Below are 16,744 nucleotides of genomic sequence, written 5' to 3' on the forward strand. Positions count from 1 at the left end.
ATGCCAGATAATTTTTGTATTTTTTTGTAGAGTTTGAGTTTCTCCGTGTTGCCCAGGCTGGTCTCAAACTCCTGGGCACAAAAAATCGACTTGCCTCAGCCTCCAAAATGTTGGGATTACACGCATGTGCCACAGTGCCAGGCCCCATTAAAAAAAATTAATTATTTTTTACAATTTCACTCTGCTGCCGAGGCTGGAGTGCAATGGTGTGATCATTGCTCACTGCAACCTCGAACTCCTATCCTCTAGTAATCCTTCCTCCTTGGCCTCTGAAAGTGGGATTATAGGCATAAGCAGCTGTTCCTGGTCAAAATTTAAACTTTATTTAAAATGGCTGGATACAGTGGCTTATGCCTGTTGTCCCAGCACTTTGAGAGGCTGAGGCAGGTGGATCACCTGAGGTCAGGAGTTCAAGACCAGCCAGACCAATACGATGAAACCCCGTCTCTTCTAAAAATAGAAAAACTAGCTGGGCATGGTGGTGTGTGCCTGTAGTCCCAGCTACTCAGGAAGCTTAGGCAGGAGAATCACTTGAACCTTGGAGGCGGAGGTTGCAGTGAGCTGAGATCACACCACTGCACTCCAGCCTGAGTGACAGAGCAAGACTCCGTCTCAAAAATAAATCAATAGATGATAAAAATAAAAACATAAAATTTATTTAAACTAGGTAATAAATATACCAACATATTTAGTACAAAACATTAATTTTATTTTGAAAGTAATGGCAAGAATTGCAATTACTTTTGCACCAACCTAATATAAGAAATACATAATAATTATAGAGAAAATATAAAATACACAGTAAACAAAAAGGAGAAGTTCAGATTTTCCCAATTCACATGAACCAGAAAAAACTACTATTATCAATTTGGTTTATAGGTTTCTAAAGTTTTCCCAACCAAATAGATGCATAGAAATTTATGCTTTTAAAAAGGTGTCTTACTTTACACACGCCTATGTAACCTGTTTATTTTTACGTACTTACCAGTATATTTAAACATACTATAATGTTAATAAACATGGAACTGTATGATTGTTTTCAGTGGTTGCATAGTATTTCATTGTACGACTATACAGTTAGTTTATCAAATTTTGTGTTTTTGGACATTTGAATTACTTTTCATTTTCCCCCCACTATTGGTAAAGATATGACAATGAAATTTTTTTATACTTGTCTATATGCATTTGTTTTATTATTCCTTTGGGAGAAATTACTAGAAGAGGTTTCGGGGGCAGTGCCTCATGCCTATAATCCTAGCAGTTTGGGAGGCTGAGGTAGGAGGATCAGTTGAGCCCAGAAATTCAAGACCCACCTGGGAAACATAGGGAGACTCTGTCTTTACAAAACATAAAAAATTAGCTGGGTACAGTGGCATGTGCCTGTAGTCCCTGCTACTTGGGAGACTGAGGTGGGAGGATCGCTTGAGCCTGGGAGGTTGAGGCTGCAGTGAGCTGTGATTGTGCCACTGCACTCCAGCCTAGGTAACAGAGTGAGACCCTGTCTTAGAAAACGCATATATTAAAAGTGGATTCAGTAAGCCAAAGGATTTATATTTTTTAGAAGTTTTGATATTTTGCTATTTCTTTCACAGATATTTTTTCTTATTTATATCCTCACTCTCACTTTAGCATTGGATATTAGTATTGTTATTTGAGATGAGGTCTTGCTATGCTGCCCAGGCTAGTGAACTCAACCAATCCTCCTGCCTCAGCCTCCTGAGTAGCTGGGAGGTATTTTTTTAAATTGGATTTATATCATTAGAGGAGAGAGAAACATTATGCTAATATTCATTGTCTATTTGCATTTCTTTTTTTAAGAATCTTTAGGCCAGCCATGGTGACTCGTGCATGTAATGCCAGGACTTTTAGAGGCCAAGGCAGGAGGAGGATGGCTTGAGGCCAGGTGTTCCAGACCTAGCTTCAGCAATATAGTGAGATCCTGTCTCTAAACAAACAAAATCATAGGGTGTCATGATACCCACTTGTAGTCTTAGCTATTTGGGAGGCTGAGGCAGGAGGATACTTTGAACCCAGGAGTTTGAGACTGCAGTGGTCTATGCTTGCACCACTGCACTGTAGCCTGGGTGACAGAGCAAGACCCTGTCTAAAAAAAAAGAAAGAGGCCAGGTGCAGTAGCTCACACCTGTAATCCTAGCACTTTGGGAGGCCGAAGTGGGTGGATCACCTGAGATCAGGAGTTCGAATTAGCTGGGCATGGTGGTGCATGCCTGTAATCCCAGCTACTCAGGAGGCTGAGGAAGGAGAATTGCTTGAACCTGTGAGGTGGAGGTTGCAGTGAGCTGAGATTGCACACTGCACTCCAGTCTGTGTGACAGGGCAAGTATCACTCTCAAAAAAAAAAAAAAAAAAAAAAAAAAAAAAAAAAAAAAAAAAAAAAAAAAAAAAAAAAAAAAAAAAAAAAAAAAAAAAAAAAAAGAAGAAAAGAATCCTTAACCTATTTGTCAACTAAAATATTTATCTTATTGATTTGTGAAAAAAACACATTAATCTTTTGTCATAAGTTTTGCAATACTTTTGCAAGACTTGCAATATGCTTTTTTTTTTTTAACAATTAGAATCATCCAATGATTTGGAATGCTACATTTATCTTAGACAAAATGCTTATACATGTGTAGTATGTTTCTGTTCAACTGATTTTTCTCTTTATTCTAGAAGTAGTACAACTTTGATTTATTATTGTAACTTTAAAATACATTTGAATATCTGATGTAGGGCGTGTATTTTTCCTAGATATAAATTTTCTAAACAATGGTATTGGGGTATAATTTATGGACAGTAAACTCACGTACTTAAAATGTATAATTTGAAGAGTTTTGATACATGTATACACACATGAAACCACCACCGTAATCAAGATACCTAACACACACACACAGAAACAGACACAAACACACAACCTAACATCTCCATCACTCTCCAGAATTTCACTGTGTCCTTTTACAATCCATCTTTTCTTCCATTTCTGTCCCCAGATAACCACTGATTTGCTTTCTGTTCCCATAGATTGGTTTGCATTTTCCAGAATCTTATATAAACATAATCATACAGCAGGTACTCTTTTGTATCTGTCTTCTTCCAGTCAGCATAATGGTTTGGAGATTCATTCATGTTTTTGTATGTATCAGCGATTCCTTTTTTTGCAGAGTAGTGGTTCATTATATGACTATACCACATTTTAAAAAATCCCTTTCCTGTTGATGGACATTTGGATTGTTTCCCATTTTTCGCTATCACAAAGTTGCCATGAGAACATTCATGTTCATCTTTGTGTGGAACACACAACGTATTTTCATTCCTCTTGCAGAAATATCTAAGAACAGAATGGCTGGGTCATGGGTAGGCATATGTTTAATTTTTAAAGAAGCTGCCAATCTGTTTCCCAAAGTGTCATATTTTACATTTTCCAAAGTAGGGCATATATTTAAATTCCCTGAATTATATTCACAGAAGGACTGCCTCTAATTTATCTGCCTCTATGATTTGGTCAGACCCTTTAGCGTTTTTCTTATTATGTTTTAGTGATAGATTACCTTTATGTTCTAAAATAAGCACATATTTTTAAGTAGTTGCAGTTTTAAAGACCTAGGTATTGTCACATCACTAAGTAGGTGATAGACTTAAATAATTCTCTTCTGTAAATCAGTGTTTTTTGTTTTGTAGCCCAGGCTGGAGTGCAATGGCGCAATCTCAGCTCACTGCAACCTCCGCCTCCCTGGTCCCGTCAAGCAGCTCTCCTACCTCAGCCTCCCAAGTAGCTGGGATTATAGGCACGAGCCACCATGCCCAGCTAATTTTTGTATTTTTTAGTAGAGACAGAGTTTCATGATGTTGGCCAGTCTGATCTTGAACTCCTGAACTCATGATCTCATGATCTGCCCACCTCAGCCTCCCAAAGTGCTGGGATTACAGGTGTGAGCCACTGCACCCAGCCGGAATCTACCTTCTTACAAAATTGTTAAGTGTACAGTATGGTATTTTTAACTACATGCACATTATTGTACAGCAGATCTCTAGATTTTTTTTCTGTGAATCAACTTGAATATGCATTTTGAAATAAACAGAAACATAATATTATATACAATTATCTTGGATTTGTTGGATTTTAATTGTGCCTCCTGTGCTTATGAGATCTTAGACGAATTACTTAATCTCTCTGGGCCTCAGTCTCCTCATCTGTATAGTGAGGGTAATAATAATAATACTTTGTAGGGTTGTTGTTGGGATGGAATGAAGAAGAAAGCTGAAACATTGTCTGGTATATAGTAAGCATCAATAAAAGTTACTAGTCAGGCATGGTGGCATGTGTCTGTAGTTTGAGCTACTCAAGAGGCTAAGGCAGGAGGATATCTTGAGCCAACGAGTTTAAGGCTCCAGTGAGCTATAATTGCACCACTACACTCCAGACTGGGCGACAGAGTAAGAACCTGTCTGTCAAAAAATTTTAAAAGGCCAAGCATGGTGGCTGTCTTCTATAATTCCAGCACTTTGGGAGACTGAGGTGGGAGAATCACTTGAACTCAAGAGTTCATCAGCCTCAAACATAACGAAACTCTCATCTCTACAAAAAAGAAGTTAACTGTTATTATGTTTTCCCTCCTTTCACAGGAAGAATGAAAATTATAATGCAGATGCCTTTTATTCAAAATCTGTCTTTAATATTTTGATTAAAGAAATATGTTCTATTTATAATTATTGTTATTTAACTATACATAAGTTTATTATGTACAACTTAACATTCAAAACTTCCTTCCATTTTTTGTTTGTTTCTATACCAAGGCAGGGAAACAGAAAAGAGCTGTTTTAATAATGGGTTATTGAAAGATTTAGGGACTTGAATATTTGCAAAATTGTATTATGCTATAGAAAGAGCACTGGATTAGGAGTAAAACAACATGGGTTAAAACTCATGTTTGGCAAACTAGTAATCATGCTTCTACATATGTAAAATGCAAATGATTATCCATGAACATTCCATCTCACAGGGCAGGAAAGAGGATCAAAATGGTCTAATTAAATTTTGATAATTTCAGCAGAAACAGACTGACCTCTGTTTTGGCTAGAATCATGGGACATTTAACCTATAATAAAGTTTTGCAAGTGCAAATTCCTTAGGGAAATAAACAGTTAGACCTTACTACCAGAAATTCCTGTGGTCCAACTCCATCTTTTCAGGAATGCCTTTTGATCTAGATAATTACTTCTTAATTTGTCAAATAAATTTAATTTTTACCATATGGAGCCCTGTTGAGAGCTCACTTATTAAAATCTTTTTCCTTTTCTAGGCTTGTTTACAAATTGATCCTGCTGGCAGGATATCCTCTAGTGATCTTTTGCATCATGAGTATTTTACTAGAGATGGATTTATTGAAAAGTAAGCATTTTGAGTTAATGTGTTCTTTTTTTTAGGATATTTTACTAGCAGGAAAATTGCTGTATAGGTTACTTTTACATAACAGAAATATTCAGTTTAACAAAAATTTATTGATTTATTGTATCAGGTATTGACTAGGAAGATAGTAGACTTAGTAAGTGTCATGAATGAAAAGTCTAATAATAGGATGGGCACAGTAGCTCACGTCTGTAATCCTCAAGGATTCAAAGAGAATCCTTGAGGGTGACTAGAACTTCAAGCATTTCAGGATTATGCTTGTAATCCCAGCAGTTTTGGAGGCCGAGGTGGGCAGATTGTTTCAGCCGCAGTGTTCACGACCTGCCTGGGCAACATAAGGAGACCCCTGTCTCTACAAAAAATACAAATTAGCTAGGTGTGGTGGCACACACTTAAAGTCCCAGCTACTCAGGAGGTTGAGGTGGGAGGATGGCTTGACCCCTGGAGGCGGAGGTTGCAGTGAGCCGAGATTGCACCACTACACTCCAGCCTAGATGACAGGTTGAGACCCTATCTAAAAAAAAGAAAGAAAAAATCTAATAATAAAAAATAATTACAGTTACCATTCATTATACAGTTACCATGTCCTAGGCACTGTGCTCAGTTCTTTACATACTACAGTTTCAGTGTCATCATAGACCAGAGATAACATTAAATAAGCAATCAATGTTTCTTAGGCTTTATTCCTGTTTGGACCTCTGACTCAGAGAATAGTCTGGTTTTTCCTCTTCTAATGACATCCATTTATCATAATTAAGATGTACTGCCCAAATGATTGATTTTTCTACTTATTCTCTGTTGTAGTGCTTGTTGTCTTTTTTTTTTTTTTTTTTTTTTTTTTAAGGCTAAGTCTTGCTCTGTTGCCCAGGCTGGAGTATGGTGGCATGATCTGAGCTCACTTCAACCTCCACCTCCTGGGTTCAAGCAATTCCTCTACCTCAGCCTCTCTAGTAGCTGGTATTACAGGCACACACCACCATGCCTGGCTAATTTTTGTACTTTTAGTAGAGATGGGGTTTCACCATGTTGGCCAGGCTAGTCTTGAACTCCTGACCTCAGGTGATCCACCCGCCTTGGCCTCCCAAAGTGCTGGGATCACAGGCGTGAGCCATCATGCCCGGCCATAGTGCCTGTTGTCATCCTACCCATGAAATTGGAAGTTCTCTGAAAACAAGTGCCATGCTTCTTACAGGTCTTCTGTGCCCCACATTGTCTATAACATGCTCAGCATATAATCTATATTACAAATTAGATTCATGAATCAGCCATGTTTCTAAAAAAAGCACCATTTTCTTTTCTTTTTTATTATTATACTTTAAGTTCTGGGGTACATGTGCAGAACATGCAGGTTTGTTACATAGGTATACACGTGCCATGGTGGTTGACTGCATCCATCACCCCGTCATCTACCTTAGATATTTCTCCTAATGCTGTCCCTCCTCTAGCTCCCCACCTGCTGACAGGCCCCTGTATGTGATATTTCCCTCCCTGTGTCCACATGTTCTCACTGTTCAACACCCAGTTATGAGTGAGAAGATTCAATGTTTGGTTTTCTATTTTTGTGTTAGTTTACTGAGAATGATGGTTTCCAGCTTCATCCATGTCTTAAATAGGACATTAACTCATCCTTTTTTATGGCTGCATAGTATTCCATGGAAAAACACCATTTTCCATTTGGGCTTTGAAAGAAACATGAAAAGTTTCTCATTAACTGCAAAACCATTCAGCTTGTTTTGGACATGACATTAGAAAGATGGACATCCATTAAAAATGTGATGGAGCTAAGGTCAGGTATGGAAAAGTCCAGGAACTGCTCTTAGAGATAGACTAAATAGAAAAAAGCAAAGAGAATCCTTGAGCATGACTAGAACTTCAAGCATTTCAGGAATTTTACTCTAAAAAAATAAGATGATATATTTAAAGTGCCATTGGCCAGCCACGGTGGCTCATGCCGGTAATCCCAGCACTTTGGGAGGCCAAGGTCGGCAGATCAAATGAGATCATGATTTGAAGATCAGCCTGGCCAACATGATGAAACTCTGTCTCTACTAAAAATATAAAATATTAGCTGGGTGTGGGCATGCACCTGTAGTCCCAGCTGCTCAGGAAGCTGAGACAGGAAAATTGCTTGAAACTGAGAGGCTGAGGCTATAGTGAGCCAAGATCGCACCACTGCACTCCAGCCCGGGTGACAAAATGTCACTCTATCTCAAAAAAATAAAAGAATAAACATTTTTAAAAAGTGCCATTGATAAAAAGTGGGCGTTATTGGCCAGGCATAGAAGCTCATGCCTGTTTTTCCAGCACTTTGGAAGGCCAAAGCAGGTGGATGGCTTGAACTTAGGAGTTCAAGACCAGCCTTGACAACATGGCAAAACCCTGTCTCTACAAAAAATACAAAAATTATCTGGGCATGTTGGAGTATACCTGTAGTCCCAGCTACTAGGGAGGCTGAGGTAGGGGATTGCTTGAGTCTAGGAGGTCAAGGTTGCAGTGAGCCATGAGTGTGCCACTGCACTGCAGCCTCAGCAACAGAGAGAGACCCTGTTTCCAAAAAAAAAAAAAAGATGCCAGTTATTGAATTAAAAAGTTGCTTCATATCAGTTCTACAAAGACTAAGTTGATTTTTTTGAACATTTAGATATTAGGCTTTTATTATTGTGGGTGAAAGTACCTTGAGTTCAATTTATAGAATCCTCAGAAAATGTTTGGGTAAGACCTTTTCCTTTGACAAGATGCCTCTTTATTTCATGGACCTTCTGTAGTTCAAGGGAGATTTGACAGAAGTGTGACATTTTCTCATCTAGCCAAACTAATCACATTAGTTCTTTATTTTTTTCATCTCTTCACACTACTTGTCATTAGGCCTGTGCCCTGCACAGCACTGGCAAGAGTGGGCTGCACAAGGGAAGAAATCATTCATGGGCTGATGTTTTAAAACTTTCTCAAATTGATAGTTGTAACTGCTTCAAGGGGGGGACTTGTGTAGTTCAGGGAAGGGGTGGGAAGGAAACTTTTCAGTATAGACTTTTGAGCTTTGAACAATATGAGTGGACTTTCTAATAAAAAAAACTCTTAAAAAACCAAAATAATCTGTCTCCAATATGAATGTATTCTGTTAACGTTTCTCTAGAGTAAGATTTCAGAAGCTAGTTAGTTCATTTTTAAAGTTCTGTTACTATAAAGAACCACAAAAAAGGCCAAAGTGATGTGAATCTTCCTTGAAAATAATAGTATCTTTATCAAAATTAAAAGCAATTTTTAAAGCAAAGTTTGCATCACAAAAGGAATCTAATTAATATAAATCTATTTTGTAAAATTTTATATAGTAGATTGCATAGTGTAATTTTTGAAGGATGTATCTTTACCAGAAAGTAAATTTTATTAGGTAAATGTTGGGCCATTTCTTGGCATGCATTATAGACAGCATTATTTATGCTGTAGCTGAAATCTAAATTAATTGGATGAAATGGTTCATTCAAGATAAAATACTCCATCTGCATATATAAAAAGATTACTCGTTGCTATTGCTTGTTTTATCAGATTCATGCCAGAACTGAAAGCTAAATTACTGCAGGAAGCAAGAGTCAATTCACTAATAAAGGCAAAAGAGAATTCTAAAGAAAATGAACCTAGGAAAGATGAAAGAAATACAGTTTATACTAATAAACTGCTAAGTAGCTCAGTTTTGGGAAAGGTAAGAACTTTGGTTTTTGTTTCAGCTGGTAGATTTATATTATAGTTAGACTCTAGTGACGACCGTTCTCATGACTCAGATTTTGGACGTATTTATTCCAGGAAATAGAAAAAGAGAAAAAGCCCAACGAGATCAAAGTCAGAGTTATTAAAGTCAAAGGAGGAAGAGGAGATACCTTAGAACTGAAAAAGATGGAGTATGAAAGTGGACTTTGTCAACAGGATACAAATGAAAATGTTCATGCTACCATTGAACCACCAAACCCTATCAACCCCAACACTGACTGTAATGGCTTGAAAGAGTATCCACATTGCGGAAGTTCTGTGACAATGCCACCCATCAATCTAACTAACAGTAATTTGATAGCTGCAAATCTCAATTTAAATCTCTTTCACCCCAGTGTGAGGTGAGCTGTAACAGAGAAGAAACCTAAATAATACAATGTTCCTGTATAATGGTGTTTCAGATGTTCATAGTGTCTGTATGTAAACTGAACTTGAAGAAAATATATTGAAGTTAAAACTATAATGGGCCATTTACTGAGTGCTTCTTATGAACACTGTAGAAGAAATTAACTTTTCTTGGCCATTTAGATGTTTAAATTTTCACTAACGTCTTTTGGAAAAACCTCATTAAAAAAAAAAAGACACTTAGAAAAATGTTTTTCTTTTTGAAGAGAAAAAAAGGTGATATGACTTACGTTCTGGTATCAATGTGCCTTGGTATAACAAAATAAACTTTATTTCTATGTCATAGCAAATTCTCTAAGTGGAGAAAGGATAGTAAAAAATAATCTTTTGTAAGTCAAATAGCCTTTCAAGATGAAATATTTTGGGAGAAAAACAGCATATTAGGCCAGTTTTAGATCTAACCTCTGATACAGATTGAGAGACTGGTCCATGAGTCTGGTTAATCAAGGGCTATATGATGGATGGTGAGGGTCTGTCCAGCAAGGTAGTAGGGCCACTTCAAAGTTTAGGGAGACTACTGTCATTCTAGGGGAGGAAAGAGACTGGGTTCATTAGCCCAAGAGGTTACTAGCAGACTGGTTTGGGCTACAGATTGTGAAGTCCAGTGGTCTGCAGAGGTGAGCAAGCGGACATGTCTGTGTCAGTCCAAAGGTACAGCAGGCTACAGACTGCAAGAGCCCAATTGTTTGTGAGGTGATCCCAAAACCATGGTGCCAGTAACAATGGTTGTAAGCCAGTCAGTATTGGACAGTAAGTTCATAAATTGAGAAAGCCAGTAGTTAAGAGATCCAAATTCAGAACAGATAGAAGGGGACAAATAGGCCAGCAGGAGTGACCCCCCAACATGCCTGTCACCACTGATGTTAGCATGCATTAATTGTTCTCTGCCCTGTTACCACCTCTCTCCTTAGAGCAGTTGGTATGTAAGGACTGACTATTGCATTTCGTACTCAGTGTTCAAACAGTAGACTTCCATGCCATAATTTATTCATTCTTGAAGCTAAATTAAAGGCATTTTGGCTGGGCACAGTGGCTCATGCCTGTAATCCCAGCACTTTGGGAGGCCAAGGCGGGTGGATCACTTTAGTGCAGGAATTTGAGACTAGCCTGGCCAACATGGCAAAACGCTGTCTCTACAAAAAATACAAAAATTAGCTGCGTGTGGTGGAGCACACCAGTAATCCCAACTGCTTGGGAGGCTGAGGCAAGAGAATCGTTTGAACCTGGAAGACAGAGGTTGCAATGAGCTGAGAGCATGCCTCTGTACTCTAGCCTGGGTGACAGAGTGAGATTCTGCCTAAAAAAAAACAACAAACAAACAAACAAAAAAAACCAAGGCATTTCTGGGGAGTTCTAATAGCTTCTTATTCATTTTTAAATATTAGGTTAAATGAGAGAGCAAAAAAGCAACGAACTTCTTCACAATCTACTGGACAACTTATGCCTAATAGCAGGCAAGAGGATACAGGTCCTATTCAAGTAAGGGAAGAAGCTACTCATTAAAATATGACCTCTTTTAACATTACTTCTTTTTTCCTTTTCTCTATCTTTAGGGCTCTAGAACTTTTTTGTTTGTTTGTTTGTTTGTTTGTGTGTTTGAGACAGGCTCTCTCTCTGTTGCCCACACTGGAGGGTAGTAGTATGATCTCAGCTAACCACAGCCTCGACTTCCTGGGCTCAAGCAATCCTCCCACCTCAGGCTCCCAGGTAGCTGAGACTTCAGGTATGTGCCATTATGCCCAGATAATTTTGTTCATTTTTTGTAGAGACACCATCTTACTATGTTGCCCAGGCTGGTCTCAAACTCCTGGGCTCAAGGGATCCTCCTACCTCAGCCTCCCAAAGGTGTGAGCCACCTCACCCAGCCTCTAACACCTTTAAAAATGTGCTCTTAGTTTCTTTTTTTATTCCTGAGATGAAAATAGGCCATTATTTTCTTAGTGCTTTCACAATTTTAATTAACTTCATATATCTTAATTTATGTATTTAATATGTGACTTAGGCAGAGTAAGTTAAGGTTTCCACCTTTAGAAGTCACAAGTTTTGTTTTTTTCACTTCCAAAAAATGTTTTTAGTATCTTACTTTATGGATTAAAAACAATTGTCAAATAAACACAACTTACTTTCACTAGAAAAAGTAATCAATGTAGTTTATCCCCCTCTCAACTTTTGTTTTGTTTTGTTTTGGTATATTTTGTATTATTCATCTCTAATAGGATCTCCCAACTTTTTACATATGAAAGTGATTTATTCAAAATTGAAGCACAATGTTAATTATAATAATAAAAACTGAAAACAATACAAATATGTCCAAGAGCAGGTGACTAATTAAGTACATTAGGGTACATTCATATGGTGGGGTACTACACATTACATTGTGGAAGAATGTTCATTGAGCTAGACAACATTTTATGATCTGTTTTCAAACGAACAAAAATCTGGTGTCACAGAATGTTTTCCACATGCTGGATGCGCAACTAATTTTTTTCCTTTGGGTATTCCCAGTGTTTACAAAGCATATCATTTTGTAGATAGGTAAATAAGTTGTTAAGAAAATGAACTGAAGCAATTTGTTCAAAGTCAGAGTGCAATGAATAGTATTAAAAATGAAAAGTTGGCCAGGCGTGGTGGCTCACACCTGTAATCCTAGCACTTTGGGAGGCTGAGGCAGGCAGATCACCTGAGGTCAGGAGTTCCAAACCAGCCTGGCCAATGTGGTGAAACCCCGTCTGTACTAAAAATACAAAAAAATTAGCTGGGCATGGTGGCAGGCACCTGTAATTCCAGCTACTTGGGAGGCTGAGGCAGGAGAATCGCTTGAACCTGGGAGGTGGAGGTTGCAGTGAGTCAAGATCTCGCCACTGCACTCCAGCCTGGGTGACAGAGCAAGATTCCATCTCAGAAAAAAAAAAAAAAAGAAAAGAAAAAATGTGGTTCTGGCCAGGCACAGTGGCTTCCACCTATAATCCTAGCATTCTGGGAAGCCAAGCTGGGAGGATTGCTTGAGCCCAGGAATTTGAGACCAGCCTGAACAATGTAGCAAGACCTTGTCTCTACAAAAAATGACAAAATAAATTATTCGTGTGTGGTGGCATGTGGCTGTGGTTTCAGATGGGGTAGGATGAGGTGGAAGTATGGCTTGAGCCCCGGAAGTTGAGGCTACAGAGAGCACCAGTGTATTCCAGCCCAGGCAACAGAACAAGACTCTGTCTCCATAATAATAATATTGATAATAATAGTAAGGCCGGGTGCAGTGGCAGATGCTTGTAATCGCAGCACTTTGGGGGCCCAAGGCAGAAGGACCACTTGAGCCCAGGAGTTTGAGGTCAGCCTAGTCAACATAACAAGACCCCATCTCTCCAAAAAATTTAAAAATTAGGCATGCATGGTGGTGCATGCCTGTAGTCCCAGCTACTCAGGAGACTGAGATGGAAAGATCACTTGAGCCCAGGGAGTTGACATTGCAATGAGCCATGATCATGCCAATGCACTCCAGCTGGGCGACAGAGAAAGACTGTCTCAAAATAATATTATTATTACTGTGGTTCTCACCAGCAAGACTATTATGCTCAGAATATTAAATATGCTAAAATGTTTGCTTTATGAAACTTTTATTGGAGTTTGATCTGTTGATATGTTCAACAGTATTCTATTCTAAATCTTCTTAATTATTAAAATAATTGTTTTATCTATCTTATACCATCCAAATGGCTAGCAATTCTAGGCTTGTCATTCTATAAATAGACACATTTCTTCAAAATAATACTTGTTTATTTGTTTGTTTAGAGCCAAATGGAGAAGGATATATTTAATGAGCAAACAGGTCACAGTGACCAAATGGCAAACGTGAACAAAAGGAAGCTGAACTTTTCCAGATCTGACAGAAAAAAATTCCATTTTCCAGAATTGCCTGTCACAATACAGTCAAAAGATACAAAAGTAATGGAAGGTACACATTTGTTGCATAGCTTTACAAATATTATATCTTTTATAAGATTTTTTCATAACATAACTTATAGTGCAACTTAGGTAGAAAACAGTAAATTGGAGAGAAAACCATTTCAGCGGATGAGATTTTCTCCCCATTGTCAAATAAGGGGTACAAGTTTAAGGAGATAATTTTAAAGAGGCGTAGGCTTGTAATCCCAGCATTTTGGGAGGCCAATGCAGGAGGATTGCTTGAGCCCAGGAGTTTGAGACCAGCCTGGGCAACATAGCAAGACCCTGTCTCTACAAAAAACAAACTAGCTGGGCATTGTGGTGTGCGCCTGTAGTCCCAGCTACTTGGAAGTCTGAGGTAGGAGGATCGCTTGACCCAGCAGGTTGAGACTGCAGTGAACCATGATCACACCACTCCACTTCACGGTGACATAGGGAGACCCCCGTCTCCCGTCTCTAAAAAAATTTTTGTTTGTTTGTTTTTTTTTTGAGACGGAGTTTCGCTCTTGTTGCCCAGGCTGGAGTGCAATGGCGCGATCTCGGCTCACCGCAACCTCCGCCTCCTGGGTTCAGGCAATTCTCCTGCCTCAGCCTCCTGAGTAGCTGGGATTACAGGCATGAGCCACCATGCCCAGCTGATTTTTTGTAGTTTTAGTAGAGACGGGGTTTCACCATGTTGACCAGGATGGTCTCGATCTCTTGACCTCGTGATCCACCCGCCTCGGCCTCCCAAAGTGCTGGGATTACAGGCGTGAGCCACCGCGCCCGGCCCTAAAAATTTTTTTAATAAAAAAATAAGAAGGAGAAGTTAAGACAGCTTTAAAAGGAAAATTGTTTAATTTTATTTATTTAGTTAGTTTTTTTTAAGACAGAGTCTCACTCTGCCACCCAGGCTGGAATGCAGTGGAGTAATCTCAGCTCAGTGCAACTGCCGCCTCCTGGGTTCAGGTGATTCTCATGCCTAGCTTCCTGAGTAGCTGGGACTACAGGTGCCTGCCACCACATCTGGATAATTTTGGTATTTTCTGTAGAGATGGGGTTTTACCATGTTGGCCAGGCTGGTCTTGAACTCCTGACCTCAGGTGATCCAACCGCCTTGGCCTCCCAAATGCTGGGATTACAGGCATGAGCCATTACAGCTGGCCGCAAAGGATAATTTTTTTATTAGCTCAATGTTGTTGAACTGTTAAAGCAGTGTTTGAGAAATTTGGTTTGGTATATGACCTGGAGTAAAATGTCTTTCTATGTTCATGATCATTTACCCATATAGTATCAGGAATTTTAGATATATTTTGGGCATCCAAGGACTTAATAGATAAGATTTATAGGCTGGGTGCAGTGGCTTTCTCCTGTAATCCCAGCACTTTGGGAAGGCAAGATGGGCAGATCACCTGAGGTCAGGAGTTTGAGACCACCCTGGCCAATATGGCAAAACCCCATCTCTACTAAAAATACAAAAATTAGCTGGGCGTGGTGGCTCATGCCTATAATCCCAGGTACTTGGGAGGCTGAGGCAGGAAAATTGCTTGAATCTGGGAGGCAGAGTTTGCAGTGAGCTGAGATCACGCCACTGCACTCCAGCCTGGGTGACAGAATAAGACTCCGTCTTGGCCGGGCGCAGTGGCTCACACCTGTAATCCAGGCACTTTAGAGGCCAAGGCGGGTGGATCACCTGAGGTCAGGAGTTCAAGACCAGCCTGGCCAACATGGTGAAACCCTGTCTTAATTAAAAAAAAAAAAAGAAAAAAGGAAGGGAGGAAGGAAGGAAGAAAGGAAGGCAGGAAAGAAGGAAGGAGAATTAAAAAAAAAAAAAAAAGATTTATAAACATAACATTTATCTTGGAGTGAAACTTATTTTTGTCTTGAATAAATGTTCTTATTTTTCTTTAAAGAACAGTGACACCTTGTGAAAAGTTAATATAATAGCAAGAATATAATCTATACAGTTCAAGAGGAATTATCTGATCCACTGAACAGTTACACTGAGAATAATAAAATAAAATAAATGTCTTATTTTAATACTTGGTAGACTATTTGTAAAGTTATAAAACAAATAATTTACCATATTTTACCATTACAACTTATAATTTATTTTGTTCCTTTGTAATAAACTGAGAAACTAACTTAGTGGATATCAGAATTTCTATTTGAAATTCTTGAAAATGAAAGTAAAATTTCAAAGTAGGAATAACAAATTTTCATTGTTTTGTATATTTTTGCAAAAGCTAAACAGATAAAAATGCTGAAGAGGGAGTCAAAGAAAACAGATTCACCTAAAATACCAACTTTACTTAATGCGGATCAAAATCAAGAAAAACAAGAGGTAACTCTTTTTGTATATAGCTTTTACTAAGGCATGTTGTTTAGAGCACTTGATTCAGTGTATAAATTTAGCTATCACTATTCGAAAGCTATATAAAAATTCAAAATTCTATAATCTTTGACCTCGAGAAACAGATCTGTATTTTCCTAGAATAACCAATTAATAAAAGTTTCTAAAAGCTATTTTTTGGGGGTAATTTTGAGTGATTAGAACGCACGGCACCCATGGAAAATAGAATCTGTATTCTGTGTAGTGTCAGATATCAGGCAGATAAGACAGACTAGTGAAAATGATTAATAGTATAAATACATGTTTATATGGCCACAAGCATGTGTGTCTTTGTCTTTAGCCTCTTCCTTCCTTGTTGTTTTCTCTCCAGTTTATTCCCCTGTCTCTGATGTCTGCCTACTGTCCTATTTTCACAAATATTTGCTCTCAGCTAACTATCAGGTAATTTTGTTGAAATATCCCCAGTCCCCGCCGGGCACGGTGGCTTTCGCCTGAAATCACAGCACTTTGGGAGACCAAGATGAGCAGATCACGAGGTCAGGGAGATCAAGACCATCCTGGCCAACATGATAAAACCTTGTCTCTAATAAAAATACAAAAAAATTAGCTGGGCATGGTGGTGTGTGCCTGTAGTCCCAGCTACCTGGGAGGCTGAAGCAGGAGGATTGCTTGAACCTGGGAGGCGGAGGTTGCAGTGAGCCAAGATTGCGCCACTGCACTCCAGCCTGGCAATAGAGCAAGACTGTCTCAAAAAAAATAAAAATAAAAATAAAAAAATCCCCAGTTCTTACCCATCAGAGAGATTCTCAAATTTTATTTGAAAATCTTAGCCGGGTGTGGTGGCTCACGCCTGTAATCCCAGCACTTTGGGAGGCTGAGGTGGGCAGATCACCTGA

At 38.8% G+C, this 16,744-nt stretch overlaps 1 protein-coding gene across 5 annotated transcripts in view; it reads left to right on the top strand.

Moving 5' to 3' along the window:
- Window positions 1–16,744, top strand: part of CDKL3 (cyclin dependent kinase like 3) — a 112,338-nt gene that overhangs the window by 51,778 nt on the left and 43,816 nt on the right. For 4 of the 5 annotated variants that reach the window (XM_037739914.1, XM_017532388.2, XM_037739913.1 and 1 more), the window contains 6 exons: window positions 5,304–5,392; window positions 8,954–9,107; window positions 9,209–9,513; window positions 10,963–11,056; window positions 13,364–13,526; window positions 15,742–15,839. In XM_037739914.1, the coding sequence (XP_037595842.1) occupies window positions 5,304–5,392; window positions 8,954–9,107; window positions 9,209–9,513; window positions 10,963–11,056; window positions 13,364–13,526; window positions 15,742–15,839 (903 nt within the window). Of the gene's footprint in view, window positions 1–5,303; window positions 5,393–8,953; window positions 9,108–9,208; window positions 9,514–10,962; window positions 11,057–13,363; window positions 13,527–15,741; window positions 15,840–16,744 lie in introns of those variants that run through there. The other variant, XM_037739915.1, reaches the window with a different exon arrangement.

Source organism: Cebus imitator, unplaced genomic scaffold, assembly GCF_001604975.1.
Source record: "Cebus imitator isolate Cc_AM_T3 unplaced genomic scaffold, Cebus_imitator-1.0 Scaffold76, whole genome shotgun sequence".
Lineage (NCBI taxonomy): Eukaryota > Metazoa > Chordata > Mammalia > Primates > Cebidae > Cebus > Cebus imitator.